Source organism: Furipterus horrens, unplaced genomic scaffold, assembly GCF_987537825.1.
Source record: "Furipterus horrens unplaced genomic scaffold, mFurHor1.1.pri manual_scaffold_4, whole genome shotgun sequence".
Lineage (NCBI taxonomy): Eukaryota > Metazoa > Chordata > Mammalia > Chiroptera > Furipteridae > Furipterus > Furipterus horrens.
Genome location: NW_028327174.1, coordinates 48,925,561 through 48,945,456, shown reverse-complemented (window position 1 = coordinate 48,945,456; position 19,896 = coordinate 48,925,561). Strand labels below are relative to the sequence as shown.

The 19,896-nt window shown below is 50.9% G+C and overlaps 1 protein-coding gene across 1 annotated transcript in view; it reads left to right on the top strand.

Moving 5' to 3' along the window:
* VDR (vitamin D receptor) overlaps positions 1–19,896 on the top strand; it is a 52,383-nt gene that overhangs the window by 12,683 nt on the left and 19,804 nt on the right. The window contains exons 2-4 of the mRNA XM_090273063.1: positions 7,409–7,490; positions 10,214–10,361; positions 19,208–19,338. Coding sequence (XP_090129189.1) covers positions 10,216–10,361; positions 19,208–19,338 — 277 coding nt within the window. The 5' untranslated portion in view covers positions 7,409–7,490; positions 10,214–10,215. The remainder of the gene's footprint in view (positions 1–7,408; positions 7,491–10,213; positions 10,362–19,207; positions 19,339–19,896) is intronic.

Genomic DNA, 19,896 nt, shown 5'->3' with positions numbered 1-19,896 from the left:
GGAACCTCCTTATGTGGCCTGGGCCCTAGAAGCTTCGGGAATACAGGAGGAGTGTCCACCCCTCACTAATAACCCGTAACATAGAGGGGATGCCTTTGGGTAAGTCAGCTCCTATGGGATGGAAGCTGCCTGGTAGAGAGTAATCCCAGCCCTGCCCAGCTTAGGACTTGGGTTCCTTTACTGATCCTGACATAGGCTTCAGAATCCATCCCACAATAAGTGAACAGCCTCCCAAAGCCTCCAGCAGCTGGAAGCAACCAGTCTAGGCCACTGAGCCAGAGCCAGCCCAGTGTCTATGTTAAGGGCCACAGCAGAGCCACCCTGCTGCCAGGGCAGCTGCAGCCCTCACTGCCACCTCTGGGTTCCAGCCCCTGACACCCCATCGAGGCTTTTCCCAGTGCTCTGCCTTCTGCTGCATGCGGTGATGGGCAGGAGCGGGGTGAGGATGTGCCACTGTCCAGACGACAGACAGGGGGACGTTATTGGATTGCTGAGCTTCATGCCCCACTAGGGGGGAAGAGTTACATGACAGATGTAGGACAAGCTCTAGATGACAGAAGAGGCAGGAGAGAGACAGCACTGGGTGAGAGAGGGAGAGGAAGGACGATGAGCAGAGGAAAGGTTAGTCACGTTAGTGACCCCTTGGGAACCCCAGGCCTGGTCTTCATTGTAGAGGAGAAGTCCGGATGTGTGACTCAGCCTCTCTGCTTGTTGAGAGAGAGTAGAATGATCCATTTCTTCCCACCCTGAGCACCAGATTTTTGGAAGCTACAGTAAATGGGTGGGGTGGTCCATTTCTTCCCAGCAGAAATGTGGCTCTCTGGACAATGTCATTTTGGGGTGGAGTGTTTGGAACTGAGAGCAGGCTTCCCGCCTTTACAGCACCTTTCTGGGCCCCACAAGCCTTCTCGTTTTCCAGACCCTAAACTCACCGACTATTGTACTAACGAAAGCTATAGTTCTAATAATGAGAGTTATCTTATGTAAGATGACTGTGCCAAGAGCCGTGCTGAGTGCCACCCATAGATCTTGGTTTCCACAAGAGCCCTGTGACCTAAGTGCTATCATGTCTCAGGGATGGGTTTTGGGGAAAGATGGACAGTGGCTAGGTAATTGAGGGCATCAGCTGGCCACGTTGGTTGTGAGGTAAGCAAGGGATATGTTGCCAAGGATCTTGAGTATCTCAGAGCTGGTGGGACCAGAGACTGGATCTTCACACAGTGCAGGAAGAGTCTGAGTGATTCAGAGATCACATTAGTCCCGGAAGAATGATGAGGAAAAGAAGGCTGGCCAGCTTTGGCCCAGGTGGACTTGGGCTGGAGGATACTTAGCCTGGGTAGAAGCCCCCAGGGGGCTAAAAACTGGGCTTAAGGATCACTTGGGTAAAAGAACCAGCTCCCTCCTGCTGCTCTGAGGCCACTAGGTTTTTGTTTGGGAGTGGAGGTGGGGGCAGTATTCCATTTAGCCATTGGCTGCATCAGGAATAACAAAGTTGGGGTCTCCGCAGAGGAGGGCTGGACCCACTCTCCCTGTATTCTTGGTGATCTTCCTTGGGGCTGCCTCATTTCCTATTTTTTGGTCTTTAAATCACTAGACATAGACCCTCCCTGACTCATTAATTTTCACTTGTAGCAGATACCCCAGGGAAGTACCCTCATCCTAGTATCCAGGAAAGCAACCCAGGGGAGGGGGAGAGTGGCCAGGGATATCCCACTTCCTTCTAAAATATTCCCTGTCTTGAGTCCTCATCTATTTCTTCAGGCCACAGAGGCTGGAATGGGGAGCTGGAGTTGGTCAGGCAGGAGCGAGGGTAACCCTCATCTACCTCTTTGTTTCTCTGTTTTGCTTGTAAGGATGCAGTCTGTGTTGGCTGGTCTTACTGCAGGCTACATCAGAGCCTCCTCCGTGGCCCCCCACAGGTTTTCTGCTCTGAAGAAGGAAATTCCCCCTCCTCCCATGGCCCGTTTCTCTCCCACCCTACTCTGTCCCACTGGAAGCTGCTGAGGCTGGTGATAGAGGTCTTCAGATTTGGTGAGGGTGGAGGTGGAAAATCACTTTCCCTCATTGTGGGGCTTTGGACAATCCGCTTCCCCTCCAATGGTCTCAGTTTCTTCAGCTGTAAAACCAGAGATATTGGGCTACAGCTTATGAATGGGTTGGTTCCCCATGCTTCACTGGCCACTGTCGCTGCCCACACTTTCCAGCAGTAACAGGGCACAGCCTGCCTGTTACTTGGAGAGCCACAATCAGCCTAGAAATCTTGTTGACAAAGCTGAGGGCAGTCGCCACTGGAAAAAAGCAGCTTGCAGAAATAATTGTTGTAGATAAGAAATGGAAATATATCAAAGTAAGCCATGTATCTCCTCCCCATGGCCCGTGGCCTCGTGGGTCCCTGGCCCTGGCTGCTGCTGCTCAGCTCCACGAAGCTTCCAATGCTCCCAAGAGTGACAGGACAGCCAGCCAAGAAAGAGTCCTGGTGAATGGCCATTAGAGGGGGAGTTTGTAAGCTGGTTTCTACAAGTGATCTGTTAACCCTTGACACTGTATGGGGTGTCAGTCCTTGACCTTTATCAGGTTCTCCAACGTGGTGTCTATTCCCCAAAGGTTTAATTAAGAAGCCCCTTCAGGGCTAAACTCCTTCATGCAACTGCTGGGTCATCAGGCACTTCATTTCCCATCACTCAGTCAGTCCTTTAATAGCTTTGTGTGCCTCATGTGTGTTCTTAGAGCTGTAGTGCTGAGGCCGGCCTCCCCTGGGAACAATGCACCCAGAGATGGAGGAGGCAGGCAGGTGTGGCAGGGCTCACGCAGCTGCTCCCGCTCTCCCAGAACCCTCTACTTGGGCGGAAAACTGTTCTCTCCAGGTGGAGGCCACAGAGGCAGATACTGTCTGCATTCACCCCTTACTTATTGCCCTGTGGGAGTCAAGATCGCACCTGGCAATTTTATGAGGTCAAAATCAAATTAAATGTAGCCCAGGCTGGCTTTCTCCACTTCTCCCTTGCAACCTCACTCACCATAAAAATTGTACATTTTTCTATTTTCCAGCAAATGAGGAATGGGCCTCTTTTTCTAATTTACACAATGGCACCGTGTGGTACCCCTGCTAACCCCTCCTCCAGAGGGAGTGGCTACTAGATTCATCTCAGGTTCATCTTAGGTGCCTGCAAAGGGCTGGTCTAGAATCAGTGATTTAAAAGACATGGTGAGGAACTTTTTAAACATAGAGCCATCCAAAGAGAGTGGATTGCTGTGGGAGATAGTTTTCCACCAGGAAAAATATTCAAGCACAGGCTAGAAAATGAGCTAGAATATTATGGAGGGATTTAAGATGGGGAGACTAGGTAGAGTTAAACTTCCTTCCAATTTTGAGATGTTCCGAGATGACTGGTATCTGTTTGGTTTTACTTTAGACATTGTAGGTAGAAAATAATTTTCAACCATTATTGCCCATATTTAAAATATGTCTCTGGAGTCCTGACTTGTGTTGCTCAGTGTGTTGGGCTTCATCTTGCAAACAGAAAGGTCACCGGTTCGACTCCCAGTCAGGGCACATGCCTGGGTTGCAGGTCAGGTCTCAGTTGGGGGTGTGTGAGAGGCAACCAATCCATATTTTTCTTACACATTGATGTTTCTTTCTTTTTCTTTCTCCCTCCTTTCCCCTCTCTCTAAAAGTAAATAAATCCTAAAAAAAAATTTTTTTTGTCCATGAAGGAGCTATAGAGACAATGGGATAAGAAATGGTTTGGATAAGCTCTATTTATACAGTACACTTCCTTTCCCCTTGCCCTCCTTTTCGCTCTGTTCCGCCCTCAACTTCTTCTTCTGCTGAGACTGTTCTGGAAAAAGAAAGTGGATATATATTAGGGATATGGAGAAGGAAGAGAGGGCATCCACCTAGCTGGCCATGATATTGCTGTGCCTAAGTTACACTAGCATGAAGAGACAGCATATAAAAAGGAAGGTGGGTCATACAGTGCTCAACACTCTATGGGCAGAGCTGCAAGGATGACGAAACGAGAAATGGCGAGGAAAGGGTGTGCACGCACATGTGCAGTGTGGCTGGCATCCACACAGGCCTGTCTACTCCAGAGGAAGCCCCACGTGAGGCTGACTCTGTGTGTACCAACTTTAGGAAACAGAAGACTTTTCTCCCCTTCTACTGGGAAATCACTTCGCTTTCCATTTATTTCCAGAAGGAGGGAGAGCTTTGGGTCAGTGTCAACAACTGGGAAGCCTAGTTTCGATCACTCCAGTCGCAACTCCACGGAGCCAGCACCACCCGCTCCTGGGCTTCCATTCTCCATGGGGCTCATTAGGGGCCACGCCACTCATGCCTTTTCTGCTCCTTAGAATCTGAGGGTGAGTGGGCCTCACTTGTACTAACACATAGGTTGGGACCTAGCAGGTTTCTAAGGGGGTCAGGGAGAAAGCTCAGTGAGCAAGCCTCACTTCGTGGACGATCTTCAGGCCTCATCATGATGGGAAGTCTGGCCTTGGAGTTGCACACTTTCAGGGTGGGGAAGGCCCTTAGAAGTCAGACCTCTTCTCCACCGTTTGTCCTCTCAGAATCACAGATAAACCATCCCCAAGACTTTGAGGAGGATCCAGTGCATGTGGTAGAGTTAACCTGAGCCAGTGGCACTTTGATCCTTGGCTTGCCGGTGCTCTTCCCAGGACACCCTGCAGCCACCACTTCATGAGGCTGTCCTGGTGAGACTCTGCCTGGGGATGCCCATTTACCAGAAGCCACTGGAAAATGAGGTGCATGTTGTATAAGCTGCTAGGCAGATGTGTAGGAGAAGCAGTGGTTTTGGCTTGTGTAACTGGAAGGAAACATGTTATCTCTTCATTTCTTGCTAAGGCGAGGTCAGGCGGGGGGTCAGGTTCAGGCAGGGGTTTGATGTGGGATGCAGACCCTGGAGGAATGGAAGCCAGGGGCTTTCTGCAGGGCGGAGCTCTACCCACCTGCTTCTCCGTGGCTCTGTGCTGGTGCTGTGGGTGTTACTAAAGCAGAGGTAGGAGGAGGTGGATTTGGGGCAGCCCCAGCTGCAGCAGTGGGATGTGCTGTGTACTCAGAACATGAATTGGGGGGGGGGAGGGTTATGACGTGGCAAAGGGGGCTGGTATTAAATGGTGTTTTTCCACTCATCCTTTTTTTTCTACCCTGTGTCTTTGCCCCACTTTTCATGCACTTGGACTTGTAGGTTACATCTAAGATAATCTGACAGCAACCGTCCAATCATCCACATAGTGCATGGGTAGGGGAGGCCGGTATGTAGAATGTTATTTTCCCAGATAAGAGAGGTTGGCTGGCAGAGCCAGGGTCCTGGCTGAGGCCTGCCATGCCGTGGTTTTGGGAACCTTGGGAGGAAAAAAATGTTTTTCCCTCATGGCCCAGGGGTTATTCTCTCCACTGTTTCCTGACTTAGTGGCAGTGAAGGGAGTCCAGGCCTTAGGGTTGGGAAAATGACAGTATTTCCCGTGGGAAAGGCAAGAGAGCAGAGACTCGGGGCTAAGGTGCCTAGGTTCAAATCCGAGCTCCACAGACAATGAACTTCTCTGTGCCTCAGTTCCCCACTCCTAAAACAGGGATCATAGTAGTGCCCACCTACAAGGTCTTTGCAAGGATTGGGTGAGTGTATGTGAAGAGCTTGCAGTAAGGCCCGCACAGAGAGATAGTGTCTGCACTGATGGTTATCACTGGGATGGGAGGAGTCAGCAGGAGGCCAAGGACTCAGCCTGGGTACGGCAGTCAGCCAGTCCTCGTGAGGCCCCTGTACCACTGCTTGCCTGGCCATGGAACCCTCAGCAAGTCCCTCAAAGTGTTCTGGACTCGGGTGCTGCCATCTGCAAAAGGGGGCTGCTGCTCATCTCGCAGGAAATTAGGAGACTGACATGAGGTCCCACGTGTGAGCTTAGCAGGCGGACACACAGTAGATACTCCACACGCTTTAGTTTTTAAACTCAAGGGTGGTGGTCTACCTGGATCTCACGTCTGACTTCTGAAAAGCGCAGAGGTGGAGGATGGGAGAGTGGTGGTCCTTCCTGTTCCCACTTGGCTCTCTCCTCAGCCTCTAGGAGCAAGCAGGGAGCCTGGGAGGTTGATGAGGCCACAGGGTAGAATCCTGAAGGGTGTGGTCAGCTGGAGCCTGGAGCAATACAGGTAGAAAGAGCAAAGGAGGATTTAGCTTGGGGGTAAGTGACAACATGCCTGTCCCCGGCAGGTATGCATCCTCCCACCCAAGGTCCTTGGGAGTGTGCCAGCCTAGCTCAGGTTACCTCAGCTCGATCCACTGACATTTCCCTCAGATATTCTACGGGGACTGGCAGTGCCGGAGAGGGTGGTAAGTGGACACAGTGGGCTGGTGGTCCTAGAACTGGGCGCAGGTCTTGGAAGCCCCTTCCCTGTCTGGTCAGGCCACCAGGAGGCAGAGAAACAAAAGCTGGGGCTCTGGACTGTCTCCATCTGGCATTTGGCTTAAAGTCCTTTGCCAGGTTGCAGGGTCAGGTGCCTGCAGATCTATATTTCTCCCAGCCACCTCCTGCTGGCTCCGTGGAGGGAAGACCTGTGTGTGTGTGTGTGTGTGTGTGTGTGTGTGTGCTCGTGTGACTACAGGTGGATAAGCAGGGCTGGGTGTGGGTGGAAGTGGGGAGGGTGAGATGCTGCCAGCCCCACTTTGATGACCGATTGTGCCGCTAAAACCCAGAGTCTAGGCGGCAGAGTCACCTTCACCCCTCACGGAGGCCGGGGGTGTTGAGAATGTCTGGGGAAGAGCTAAAACTGGCAGAAAACATCCTGTTTGAAAGTGCGGAGCTGTACTTAACCCTTGCAGCACTGTCCTGCCTACACTGGTTCTCCACACACAGGGGTCCCCAGACACCTGTCTTAGAAGCTGTCCAGGCCCTGGGCCGAATCCAGCACCCACGTCCCCAGCTACCCGGGCTCTGTGTCCTGCATGGGGTGTTCATCTTCTTCCTGCCCTCAGCAGCGGGCCAGGGCACCCAGTGCCTCTGCTTCTCCAAACACCCCTCAAATCTGGGGTGAGGGCTGTGGGAGCAGGAGTGATCCCTTAGAGAGAAACCTCCTCCCTCCTGACACCCTCTGCTGTGAAGGGAGACCCTCCAGCAGGGAGGCTGCTTCCACTGTCCTCCGTGCTCCGGGCTACTCCCGGCCTCAAGGGAGCGCATTCCTGGCTGCTGCCTGGTCCCCACACCCACACCCCTGCCAGCTATGACCCAGCATGCCTGCCCTCCACAAGTCACTTCTGTCAAGTTCTAGTCCCTGACCTGGGAACTAATGTCCCTGGAAAGAGCCTCTGTCACCCACTTGCTGGGCTCCTTAGAGGACTGGCTGTGAGGTTAGTGCTGAGCTGTAAGTAAAATGTTTCCCCTTTTCTCCTTTCAGAGTCCTTTTGGTCAGAAGTGTCTGCGAGACCTCACAGAAGGGCACTCCTGGACTCCACATACCTGTGCCCCTGCTCCTTCAGGTGGGTGTTTCCTCAGCAACCACAGCCTCCCTGGCTTTCCATTTTCCCTGAGCAGGGCTGGGCCCTGGGAGCTGCTGGGCAGGGAAAGGAAGAGGGTGGGTCCTGTGTCAGTGGAATGAGAAACAGCCCGCTGCTGAGACCCAGAGTTCTGCCCGAGGGGCAGCGAGGGCTCAGAGGGGCTGGGGAGGGACCAGGCCGGGACTCTTGGGGGCCATCCAGCATAGTGATGCTTCCTGCAGTTCCAGCCCCTCTCACCCCCTCCTGCCCTCCAGTCTCTGCCTGCGTGAATTTTCTCTCAGGGCGCCTGAAAATGTCCTTTTCACTGTAAGCCTCTGGTTGCCTGAACCAGCCCTCTCTCTGGCCTAACCCCAGAGCTTGGGCCCCCATCCCCCAGCCAGCAGCCTTCCTGATAACAAGGCACTACCTCGCCCTCTTGTGTCATAACACCTCCTCACGAGCCCATGTGATGCTGAACGTTTCTTACACGGATTTGACGGATGTTCCCCCACCCCCACATCTGGTTTCTCTTTTTCCACCAGATGTTTGGGCTCCCAGATGACGCAGACTCTGTGGCAACGTCATGATAACTGGGAGTTGCAACATCTCGGCTGACCTGGGGTTAAGCCACAGGCATCCTAGACAGTTTCTCCTATTGCCCCACAGAGCTGCGGAGCCTCTGGGATCCCCACCCACGTTACATGTGGGTGCCGGGCGCTCTAGAAGCTGAGGAGGCAGCCTCGACTTGGGATGGGTTATAGAGACACTGTTGATAGACCCACAGCCACGTTGTCTTTTCTTTTTAATTGTTTTAAATATGTGAAATGTTTTATATGTACAGACAAGCATAGAAAACAGAAAATAGTGTTTTACTAATAAGATAACCATATACCTACCACTCAAAAAAATAGGATGTGGCGACCACATAATGCCTCTGCATGCCCTTTCCATCTCACCCCGCAAAGGTTTCTGCTAATCATGGGACTGTTCTTTTTCTAAAGTGTTTCTCCATCTCTTCCCACCCCCACCCCCACCATCTCTCCCTCTCCCCAACCCCTGCTCACTCTCAGAGTGTATATAAAACAATATAGTTTAACATGTGTCAATCTAGCTGTGACAGGGAAGGGTAGTAGCATTGCTATTATTGCATTAAAGTTCCCAGGAGAAGAGTTGAAGGAGAAAGTTAGGGGACCTACTACTGCTGTCTGTGCTCAGGATCCCCTGTACCCCTTTGGGGATGACAATGCCCTATCCTGATCTGTCCCGCTTCCTTCCCTTGTCCTGAAGCTCTTTGTGAAATTTTTAAAAAATAAGTATTTGTTTTGTGCATTTTATAATCACAGTTGCTAGAGTTTGGGCTTTGCTGGGCCTCATTTAAGAAGAGAGTGATAATGGCACTTATCTCACTGGGATGATATGAAGATGAAACAAAATAAGGCTCTCCCTGGCTTTGATGTGCCAAACCCTGGCTCAGAGGTCTTGTGCTTAGTCATGGAAAAGAGGATCAGAGCCTCCCAAGCTCCCTCCACCCCCACCACCGAATCTAGTTCTCACCTTGGGTGGGAGGACATGGCACTGTGGGCCGGAGGGAGTGGGGTGCTTTCTCTCTCACTAATGGTCTTCTCTCTCATTTTCCTTCTTGCCGGAGGGGCCCTCCTGCTGTGAGGACCAGGGGCCACTTAAACCTGTAATGACCCTTGCTGAGGACTCAGATCAAACTGGGAGGCAGCAGGGTCTACAGCCATTTTAGGGAGGCTGAGGCACCCCAGAAGCGACTCTGCCCATGGCAGCGGTCAGGATCAGAGGCGGCAGGGGAAGCCAAGGGTCCAATTTGCCTAATGGAAGAGTTAAGTCGGCTGCTTCCTGAGCTGGATTTCTCAAAGCTATTATATTTTGTTCCTTATATCTCTTTCCTCCCTTCCCTTCAAGTGTGAAATCCATCTCTAGAAGATCATGCTTATTTATAAAAGCCATCTCTGAAAACAAAATCAGTTAATTGTCTATGGCTCACTGTCACTCAGAAGGACATTCAAAACAATGTGTTAAAATTTATACTGGGGTAGAGGGGAAAGTTAATTACCTCCGCACAGCACATCAGGGGCACAAGGCCTGTGGGTCCGAGCCTGATGTCTGTGACAAGCTGGGACAGGAATGACAAGGGTCTGATTTGGGCATGTAAGTCCTTTATCTCCTTGCCCTCAAGAACAGAGGGGCGGAGGGGTTCTTTCTGCACTGAGGTCTGGGACTCTTGGTGATCTGCCTTTTTCTCTTGGAAGCGGGCACTGGGCAGCATAGACTCCTCTGAGCCGCTGCTGACACAAGTGGGGCACATCTGTTCATTTATATAATCCTTCCATGCACCCTTTAAGGTAAAACTCCATTGTTAGAAGAAAACACTGGAGCACAGAGAGGCTAATCACTTCACCCACAGTGTCCCAGCTAGTAAGTGGCAGGGACAGCCTTGGAACCCAGGCAGTCTGAGTCCCAGGCATGCTATGAGCAGCTTCATCAGTGTCCCACAGATTCTCTTGAGACTTAGGAAAGGGAGCCCTGCTTCTGCTCAGGAGGGTAAGCAGGGGCATGGAGAAATCCTGCTCAGGCCTGGGCCCTGGGGAGCAGCCCAGCTCACTGAGTTCCCGGGAGGTTGTGGGAGGGGGTGCCAATGATGCCAGCTGGCCCTGGCACTGACTCTGACTCTGGCCGTGGCCTGCCTGCTATTCTTCCAGGGATGGAGGCGATGGCGGCCAGCACTTCCCTGCCTGACCCTGGCGACTTTGACCGGAATGTGCCTCGAATCTGTGGGGTGTGTGGAGACCGAGCCACAGGCTTTCACTTCAACGCTATGACCTGTGAAGGCTGCAAAGGCTTCTTCAGGTGAGTCCGCCCCAAGAGCAAGAAGAAGGAAAGGAAGCAAGATTTCTGTAAAGGGAACCCCTGCATTTTCCACATCTCCTTCCTTACCATGCCAGTTCCCACAGGGATATCTTCTATCCCTCTCCTCACTCCATCTGTGTCTTCTGGCCCTCTCAGAAAATGCTTTCTTGAGGTCACTATGTAGGTCCCCATCTTTCCACTATCCCTTGACCCACAGCCTCCTGCACTAACCAATGTGTCTGTTCTTCCAGAGTGAACTCCCTCCCCAGTCAACATTAACAGCTTCCTAATCCTAAAGACAGTCCTGTCCTTGGGGAAGCCCAAGAACATTTCCTCAGAACTTGACCTACCACCCAAATCCATGTCCTTAGAATGAGGACAACTGCACCCCCTGGTCGGACCTCCATCCTTGATCCACGCCCCTGGCTTCCTTTACCCATGGGTTGCTTGTCCCAGGTTGGAAAGCCAAGCTCAGATGCGCAGGCAGGGTCGGCAATGCGCCAGCATTCCTGTCTGGTCAATGCCAGTTGCTCTACCAGCGGTCCCTCCCCTGTTTTTGTGCACCCACATTACCACTGCAGACAGTATGGGGAAAGTACCAGAAAGGCAGAATTAGGAGGTTCCCATCCAAAGCCAGGAAGGGAGGATGGGAAAGTGCAAAACACAGGATGGGACAGGGAGCCATGAGGAATTAGCATTGTGCATATATTGGAGGGAGAGAAACCTGGAAGAAGGCATCCAGAAAAGAGCTCGACATTAGTCTTGACTGTAAGCAAAGGGTAGGACTGGGCGGTAGCCATCAGTAGTGGAAAGAGCAAGCCGCGGCCGGAACAAGGACAGGGAGGTCGGCCTGGCTCCCTAAACTGAAGGGCTCTTGGCTTTGAGGACAGAGTGAATCAGAGGCCTCAGGACTGGTATGGTACCCTCCTCTGACTCAGGGACTCCTGGGCTCACCTGCCCTCCATCCCGGGAACCAGCAGGCCTGGAGTTTCATTGCCTTGAGCAATCGCTGGGCAGCGGGGTTTCTGTGGGTGCTAATTGCCTGTTTGGCCTGGCACAGGTTGCCCACTTGGCTTCCCGGCAGCCTGCTCACCAGCTCGGGGAACCAGACCAGCAGCATCGCTGGCTCTGGGTCTGTTGCCACGTCTCTTGTTCCTCTGGCCCAAAGCCTGCACTTCCTACAGGGTGGGCCTTCCAGAACCCAGGCTGTGTGTTCTAGGTGCCACCTGGAGCCTTTCCTGCGAGGGCCTGGGAATGGGGGCTTGCTTCTGAGTGGTAATGGAGGAGTCTGGGGGCACATATCAGGGCCTGCTTCCTCTCATGAAACCAATCAGAAATGTATGGGCTGTACAGCTGGCCATGCTACTAATTAATTGTATGTCCTTGCTCAAATCTCTTGGCTTCTCTATGTTTCAGTTACCTCGACTAACCACATGGTACATTAATATCTAATCCTTCTACTATATAGAGTTAATCTGAGGATTAACAAGAGTATATATAAAAGTGCTTTGAAAAACATAAAGTACAATATAAGTATATTATTTTTGAGTGGGATGGGTCAGCACTGATGTTCTTAGCAGAACCCTGCCCTAATAAAAAACAAAAGTTTCTCCAGCCACCCACCCTCCTTTTGTGTTTCTTTCACACATTCCCTCATCAGATTTTTTTTTTTTTAGATTTTATTTATTTATTTTTAGAGAGAGGGGAAGGAAGGGAGAAAAAGAGGGAGAGAAACATCAATGTGTGGTTGCCTCTTGTGCACCCCCCAACTGGGGACCTAGCCTGCAACTCAGGCATATGCCCTGACTGGGAATCGAACTGGTGACCATTTGGTTTGCAGGCCAGTGTTCAATCCATTGACCCACACCACCCAGGGCCCCTCATCAGATTTTAATAAGCATTTGTGATTCAGACATTGGGCTAGGAGCTGGCAATAAGAATACTCTCACCAAAGGACACATCTCACCAATTTGCAACCCAAAGGTCTCCAACAGCTCTTGGGGCTGTTTGATTAATCTATGGACCACACCTCTAAGTCCCCTCTCTTCCCAGGCCACCTACTGCTGGGTTCAGCTCTGGAAGATGGGACCCTTAGGTGGCTGCTGATTGGATTATGACAAGTTGGAGGTCAGTTCCTCACTAGAACAGCTCGAATCTCTGTGTGCTGGTGCTTACTGCCCTCAGACACAGTTGTAGGCTCTGAATCCTTGGGATGAGACTGTGTTAGGCATCTGGGTGGAGGGAGGACAGGTTCTTTCATGCCCAGAGCCAAGTGCAGGAGAAGGCAAAATGGACAGAGATGACACTTTGCATAGCCATGTCACCACAGACCAGCAGTGTGGCTGTGTTGCCTGTGGACACATTATGCTACCATAACTGACCCTTAGCCCTTTTCTGCAAGACCCCTTAGAGTCAGTTGCTGGCTGATGGCCAAACCCCCTTCCTCAGGTCCTGGCATTATGGGCAGCACACTGCTTTTGTCTTGCTACCCTGTCCTCAGTCTGCTTGTTTCTTTACTGTCCCTGTTGTGATGACTGAGCCTGGCTGCACTTTCTGAAGAGCCAGCATCTCTGTTGTGGTTTGGTTTGAATTTTGTTTGATAAACACTCACACACATGCACACATACGAAGTCAATCCTCATTATCTGTGGATTCTGTATTTGAAAATTTGCCCACCTGCTGAAATTTACTTGCAATCCCAAAATCAATCCTTGCAGCAATGCTGTGGTCACTTGTGGGCATGTGCAAGGAGGAGAAAACGCATCTCCCAATGCAAACATTCCCAGCTGAGAGCGATGTCCTGCCTTCTGTTTCAGCTTTTGTGCTAGAAATGTGTCCTTTTTGCAGTCTACTCAGTGGCAAGGTTTTTGCATTTTTGTACTTTTGGTTGGTGATGTCATTGTTTCAGATGGCCCCCCCAGCATGGTGTGAAGTGCTGTCACATGTCCCTAAGTGCAAAAAAGCTGTGATGTGCTTTGCAGCGAAATACACGTGTTAGGTGAGCTTTGTTCAAACATGAGTTCAGTATCAACAAATCAACTATGTATATATAGTTATTAAATAAGGTGTCTTTAACAAAAAACACACACAAAACAAGGTTTTGTATCCATCTATTGCAAAAATATTGTGATTAGAGGCTCATAGGAAACTAACCCTGTGTTTCCCCCAAGAGCAATGGTCCAGTAGTCACTAATTCAGTGTTCGAGCTGACTTTATAGATTCTAACTACCGTGTATAACAAGAATGGACTGTATTTATATAATTTATCGTTTTCTCTTTCCCTTTCCCCCTATGTCTCTTCCTTTGCTCCATTCAAATTCTATTTGGTATTCTTTTATTTTAGTCTAGTTCCAATAGTTGTTCGAGAATCCCCTTGTCACTTACATCTGTGAAGTCCTGACGCCAGTGTCAGTGGTGGGTAGTGTCTCTGCGTCCAGCACTGCAACCTTGGGATACAAAGATCAGTTCAACCAAGCCCTTTCTCTCAAGGAATTCACTCAACCCTTTCAAGGCAGCTCTCACGGAAAGAGCATCACTTCAGTGTTGGGTCACTGGGTATTTTCCAAGCCCTGGAGACCAGTATCCCGTTTGACCATTTAGTGTTTAACTAACTTCTAAGACAGTCAAACTAAACTGCTCTAGGAGCTAGTTGTGATCATTCCAGCAGGTCTGAAACTCACAATCAAAGCTCCTAGGGGAAACAGTGTTAGGTTCCTGTGAGCCTCTGGTCACATTTTCATCAATTGATCAAAACAAGACATTGTTTTATGTGTGTTTTCTGTTTAAAGACACCTATTCTGGAAGGGTGTTGAGAGCCTTACAGACAATATGCCAAGGACTGGCATAAAAAGCTCTCAGTAAGTGGCAGTTATTATCATTGTCCCTTTTTAGTGTCTTAGTTTCTAAGAATAGATCATCCTTTTCTCTCCTCTGTGGTGAACCCTGGAATGCCCATGACTATGATGTGTCAGCAGGGGTCTCTGAGAGAAGGTCCCTGAGCAGAAGAATCTAACTATCAGGTGTGAAAAAGGAAGGGGTGAGCCAGGGGGTTCTCAGTCAGAGACTTGGTGGGAACCAGCTCGTGCTCAGAGAAACTAGACAGTGGTCGCTGTAACTCGAACAAGGGTTATGGGTCTAGACGTCAGGAGCAGCTACATGTTTTGAGCCTCTGGTGCCCGCAGAGCCCTGCACTAGGCACCAAGAGGGCAGGTGTAAGACATGGTGTCTAGCTCGTGGGTCCTCAGATTCTCACTGGGATGGTTAATGCTGCCTCTCCAGCCACCCTTCAGCACTCCCTCCCCGGCCTCTCCCTGACAGCTTCTCTCCCTTCCCTTTATCAAGTGTTTACTTTGTGCCCAGTCCTGCTTCCTTCACTTAACCTTTACAACAGTCCCCTCTGTAGGGTTGCTTTCCTTTTACAGGTGTGGAAACTGAGGCAAGAGGAGCTTAAGTAACTTGCCCAAGGTTGTATACTAGGATTTAAACCCAAACAGATCAGTCTATTCAATCCTATATTTCCCTTTAAATTGTTACAGAGTTATAGTGGGTGGTAGATTTTTTTGTGTGTGTATAAATAACCAATGTGTATGGTTAAAAAAAAAAAAAAGATGCAAACAGTTCAAAAGGACATATAAGTAAAAAGTAAGTCTCCTTAACCCAATTCTCCGGTCCCTCTCTCCTCTCCCAGAAGCTGTCACTATTACCAGCTCATTGTGTTTGCTTTCATATCCTTTATATAAAAGTGTGGTGGGGGTCAGGGGGGACCCGGGAAGGGGAGTATATTGTACTGGTCTTGCTTTTATCTAGTGAAGAACACTTCTTCAGGCTTGTTCCCACTGCAGCATTCTTCCTCTGTCCTGTTCACAGCCACATCCTTCGTGTGGCTGTTCTCTGCCACTGTGAACCAAGCCTCTATCGATGGGCGTTTGGGTTCTGTCCTTTGCTCCTCCAGGCAGTGCTGCGGTAACCACCCCTGTGTGTGCATCTGTGGGCCCATGGGCTGGGTTCCTGGAAATGGCTTTACTGTGTCAATGACTGTGCATTTCCCATGTTCGTAGACATTGCCCAATTGCCCTCTAAAAAAGGAGGCTTGTGTTCTTTACTGCATTGTTAGCCTACCTTTCTTTATAGTTGATTTTTTAAACTCACCTGCTGAGAACCCTTTGATGCCATCTCATATAAATGGCCCCATAGGTTCTACCTAGCAGACCACATAGGTCTTTCATATCAGGAGCGCCATCCATCAGGGTCCTGTATCCAGACCACACTCTGAGGTTTCTCTGACCCTCAGAACATCAGTGGAGACAAAGCCCAGAGCTGGTACTTGGCCCCAGGCTTGGGTTTTGCAAGATGTGTCTCTGCTGGCAGGGTTACCTACTGGCAGAGGACCCTGCTGTCCCAGGCCTAAGACTCTTCTGGCCCCAGGCACTTCATGCTTTTGTGAACTGTTTGTCTCTTGTGTTTTGATGAATTGTCTCTGGCATGAGATTTGGTCAATGTCCTCTCTCACCCCTGCCTTTCTAGAAACTGCATCTATATTTAGCCTTGTTGCAGCACCCCTACCCTCTTCCTGAGCAGAGGTATAATTGCCAACCATCCAGAGGGTGACAGGGCCCAGGCTCAGAGCAGCAAAGGCAATGGGCTCCCATGGAAACCTGAGGCTCTCGTTTCTCAGAACCAAACCAGCTCAGAGGCAGTTAGCCTTGGGACGCAGGCAGGGTGGGGTGGATCATCAGGACAAAGCACAGAGCCAGAGCTGGCCAGTCTGGCTGCCCTGACTCCTCATGGGCAGAGGCTAGGTGACAGCCACAGGAGTGGAAGTGCTCTGAGAGGGCAGGGGAACAAGGCCCGTGGGACCTATGCCCCCGCAGACAGCCATGCTGCGACAGATGCACCTGAAAGGCAGCTCTGGAACCTGGGCTCCAGGACGGACCTAGGTCTGCCTGTTAGGGCTAGCAAGGGAGCTTTCCATCCCCCAGACGCTGACCCACACTCCAGAGCCTGATGATGTCCTGCATGATGTGGGAACTCCATCCTCCCAACTACAATTCTAGAGCTTTTCCTTGCTTCTGTATTTAAAGGAGCCTAGGCAGAGCTGCTTACTGGATTTTTAAATAATAATAATGTAAGAGCCTCATAAGCGTATAGGCTGCTTTCTGCATTGCCCAGATAACATGGAGGCCCACTGCAAGGCTGGTGAGCTTTGGGAGAAGGTGTGGCAAAGGGTGGAAAGCATAGGTGGCATTTTTGCCACAGGTCTGGGCCCTACTAGGAGATAATGCGCCTGGCCAGAGGGTGGTTAATATGTCCCTTTTCCTCCTCCCTTCTCCCTCCCTCCCTTCTTCCCTCCTTCCCTCCCTCTCTCCCTGCCTTCCCTCTTCTCCTCCCCTCTCCTTCTCCTTTTCCTTCTCCTTCTTCTTTTCCTTCCCCTCATCCTGCTCCACCCTCTCCCTCCCCCATCTTCTCTCCTCCTCCTCCTGCTCTTCTTCTTCTTCTTCTTCTTCTTCTTCTTCTTCTTCTTCTTCTTCTTCTTCTTCTTCTTCTTCTTCTTCTTCATCCCTCCTTTCTCCTCCTCTTCCTCCTCTTTTTTTCTCAGTACTCCTAGGCTTCATGCTACTGTAAAGCTGGAAGCAAGAACACTGCTTTTTTCATACAGCCAGGGCTGGTGAGAGGCTTTGGCTCCTGTGTCTGGAGGTGCCTTGTGTGTGATCTCTTGGGGCCCATGGCCTTGAAGAATGAACAGGAAGAGCTCAGAGCCAGACAGGATGGTGGGTGGGAGAACAGAGCAGCCCCTCAGCTCTCGGGGAAAATGCCTTGTTGTAAAAAAAAAAAAAAAAAAGAAAGAAAGGAAGGAAGGAAGAAAAAAAGGAAGTGAGGGTTTGCTCTGAATGAGAAACTTGTGGTCTTTGAGTAGGTTTTGAGAATTATGGGCATTCTGGCGCCTGAGCATTTTATGGTAACAGATAGAGCCTCAAGAACCACAAAGTGGGAAGGAGTAAAGTGGGAACCGATCTCATGTTCTGGAGTGGATAGCCCTATGGTGATGATAGTGTGACATTTCAGGGTAGCCCTAATAGTGCCCAAAGTACTTCCACACTCTCCTGTCATTCTGGAAAGCTACAGTGGAGGTACGGAGCCTTAAGGAGGCAGGCTCATGGTTTCCATAATGGTGGGCAAAAGCCCGGTATACAGTCTCTCCCTGAGTAGTCACCCCAGGGGCAGGCCGCAGCCTTCAGTGGACTGAACTCAGAGCTAGGCCACCCCCAGTAGCCTAGGCTATTCCACCTCCCTGTATAGCCTGGACTTCTGGCTGGTCCCTTGGTAATGAGGATTTTGACAAGAGGGGACAAGGGCCAAGGTCCAAAACCAACTGCAGCCACTTTCTGGACCACTGGGTTGTCCTTCACCTTGAACTATGCTCAAGGGCCAGTTGCCTGGAGCTGCTTGCCTATGGGCTCAGCTTCCACAAGCACATTGAGTTTCTGGGATAAAAAAGTACCTTTAATCCAGGAAGCTAAAAGCCGAGCCTCACATCCCGAAGGATTTCAACTTGGGAGGCTTTACTTCTGGCTGAATCACCTCCCTGTTAAGTTTCTTTATATCCGTGGTCCTTTCCATAAAACAAAGGGGTACACTAACGGCCTCTTGGGTCCCCTAAGGATCTTAGAGTCTGACTACCTGTGACTGCCAGAAGAGCTACTCCTCTGGTCTCTTCTCCTCTATCCCACGAGTCAAGTTGGTTTGGTCCCCAGGGCTCCATGTCAACTAATGAGTGTGTTTGTCCTGAATCCTGTGTATGTTCCAGTGAATGTGAACAGAGTCATTTTTCACAAGGAAACATAGTGAGTATGTGACATCTGGAGAAACTGATATCAACGGCTCATCCCCAGGAGAGAGTAAAGGTCAGGCCTGGGCCTTTGCTTCTAAGGCTTGGCCACCTCTATAGCTCCTTGGAAGATGCTGCTACTCAGGGTGCCAATGATTCTACCATCTTCTTTCCCCAATTACATCTTGTCACCAAGACTGGGCCTCCCCTTGCTGGGGCTGGAGGCAGTAAGAAGAGCCTCTAAGACACAGGTGATGGGCAGACCCTAGGGAGGCAGCCCTTAGGCAGCCTCTCAATGTCCCACGTGGTATGCTTGACAGCAGGGAAGGAAGTGGAATTAGGAGAAAGAGCTTACATACACAGATACACGTTTACAGTGGACTCCCAGTGGGTTTTGGCTTCCTAACTCAGAACCTTGGTAGTTTGATGTTCTTACAGAATCATTGCTTCCTCTGCCTTTCAAAAAGCCAAGGCCAGACTTAGGGCTCCCACCTGCTCACCTGGCCTCTTCTCCTTCTGGGAAGACTATCTCAATGTCTCCAGCTGGGGCTGGGCCTTTTCTCCCTTCTCTTTGCACCTGTGCACATGTCTGTCCCTGGACCAGGGGTGTTCTAGAAAGTTAAGGCTGAGACTAGCATCTTCGCCTTTCTTAATGGCTCATTAAAAGCAGTGAGGGCTACTTTGCAGATTTCAGTATTTAAAAAATTTTTGCTAGGCTAATTCACTCATGTATTTCCTGTGTAATTAACAAGAAGAGCAAGGAGCAGAGTCTGTAAAAGTGCATAAAAGCCATGCTGGGAGCAGGACAGGCAATGAGGGAGGAAGAGGGCCACATGGCTGGCACACGTGCAGTGGGGGGCGAGTGTCCCTGCCAGTGGCCCGGGGTGGGGCTGGACCGCAGTCCTCGGCAGGAGAGATGTAGATCTGGAAGCCTCGTGGGCAGGTCCCTGCGGTCACAGCAGCCAGGGCTGAGGAGCTGGAAGGTGGATGATCCAGCGGTGGGCATGTCCTCTCTTGGCAGGCGCAGCATGAAGCGAAAGGCGCTGTTCACCTGCCCCTTCAATGGGGACTGCCGCATCACCAAGGACAACCGCCGCCACTGCCAGGCCTGTCGGCTCAAGCGCTGTGTGGATATCGGCATGATGAAGGAGTGTGAGTGTCGGGCCCAGAGCAGGGGGTTGGGGTGGGGCTGGGAACAGGGGAGGCCTTGGCTACTGTTTATGCAGGTTTGCCCAGAGAGCTGTGCCTGCCCTGCCTCTGAAGCTGCCGGCACCTGGGACCAGCAGCCTGGGCAGGGTGGCCGGGACTCCAGGGTCCAAGGCACCAAGGGGTCCTGAGAGCCTCTGCAGGGTCTGTGTATGGGTCTTGGAGACCAGGAAGAGCCCCTCCAGTGTGAGGCCAGGTACTGCCTTCATGAAACCCCAAGTTAGTCTTCCTCCAAGATGCTCTCACTATGCTCAGAGCCTCCTGAACCTGAGGGGAAAGCGTGAGGCTCAGGAACTGCAGGGTACTTTGGCTTTTGGGAGAGGGGGCTGCTGTGGTTGGGGAGGGGAAGAGTGATGGGGAAGATAAATGCTCAGAGTCTGGCTAGCGTCGGGTTCTTCCCCACCCCAGCCTTCCAGCCACCCTGGCCCCAGGAGCGCATCTGAGGGCTGGTGCCCAGGGGATACTGGGTGGAAAGATTCTGTGAAGGGAAGCACTGGACTCAAG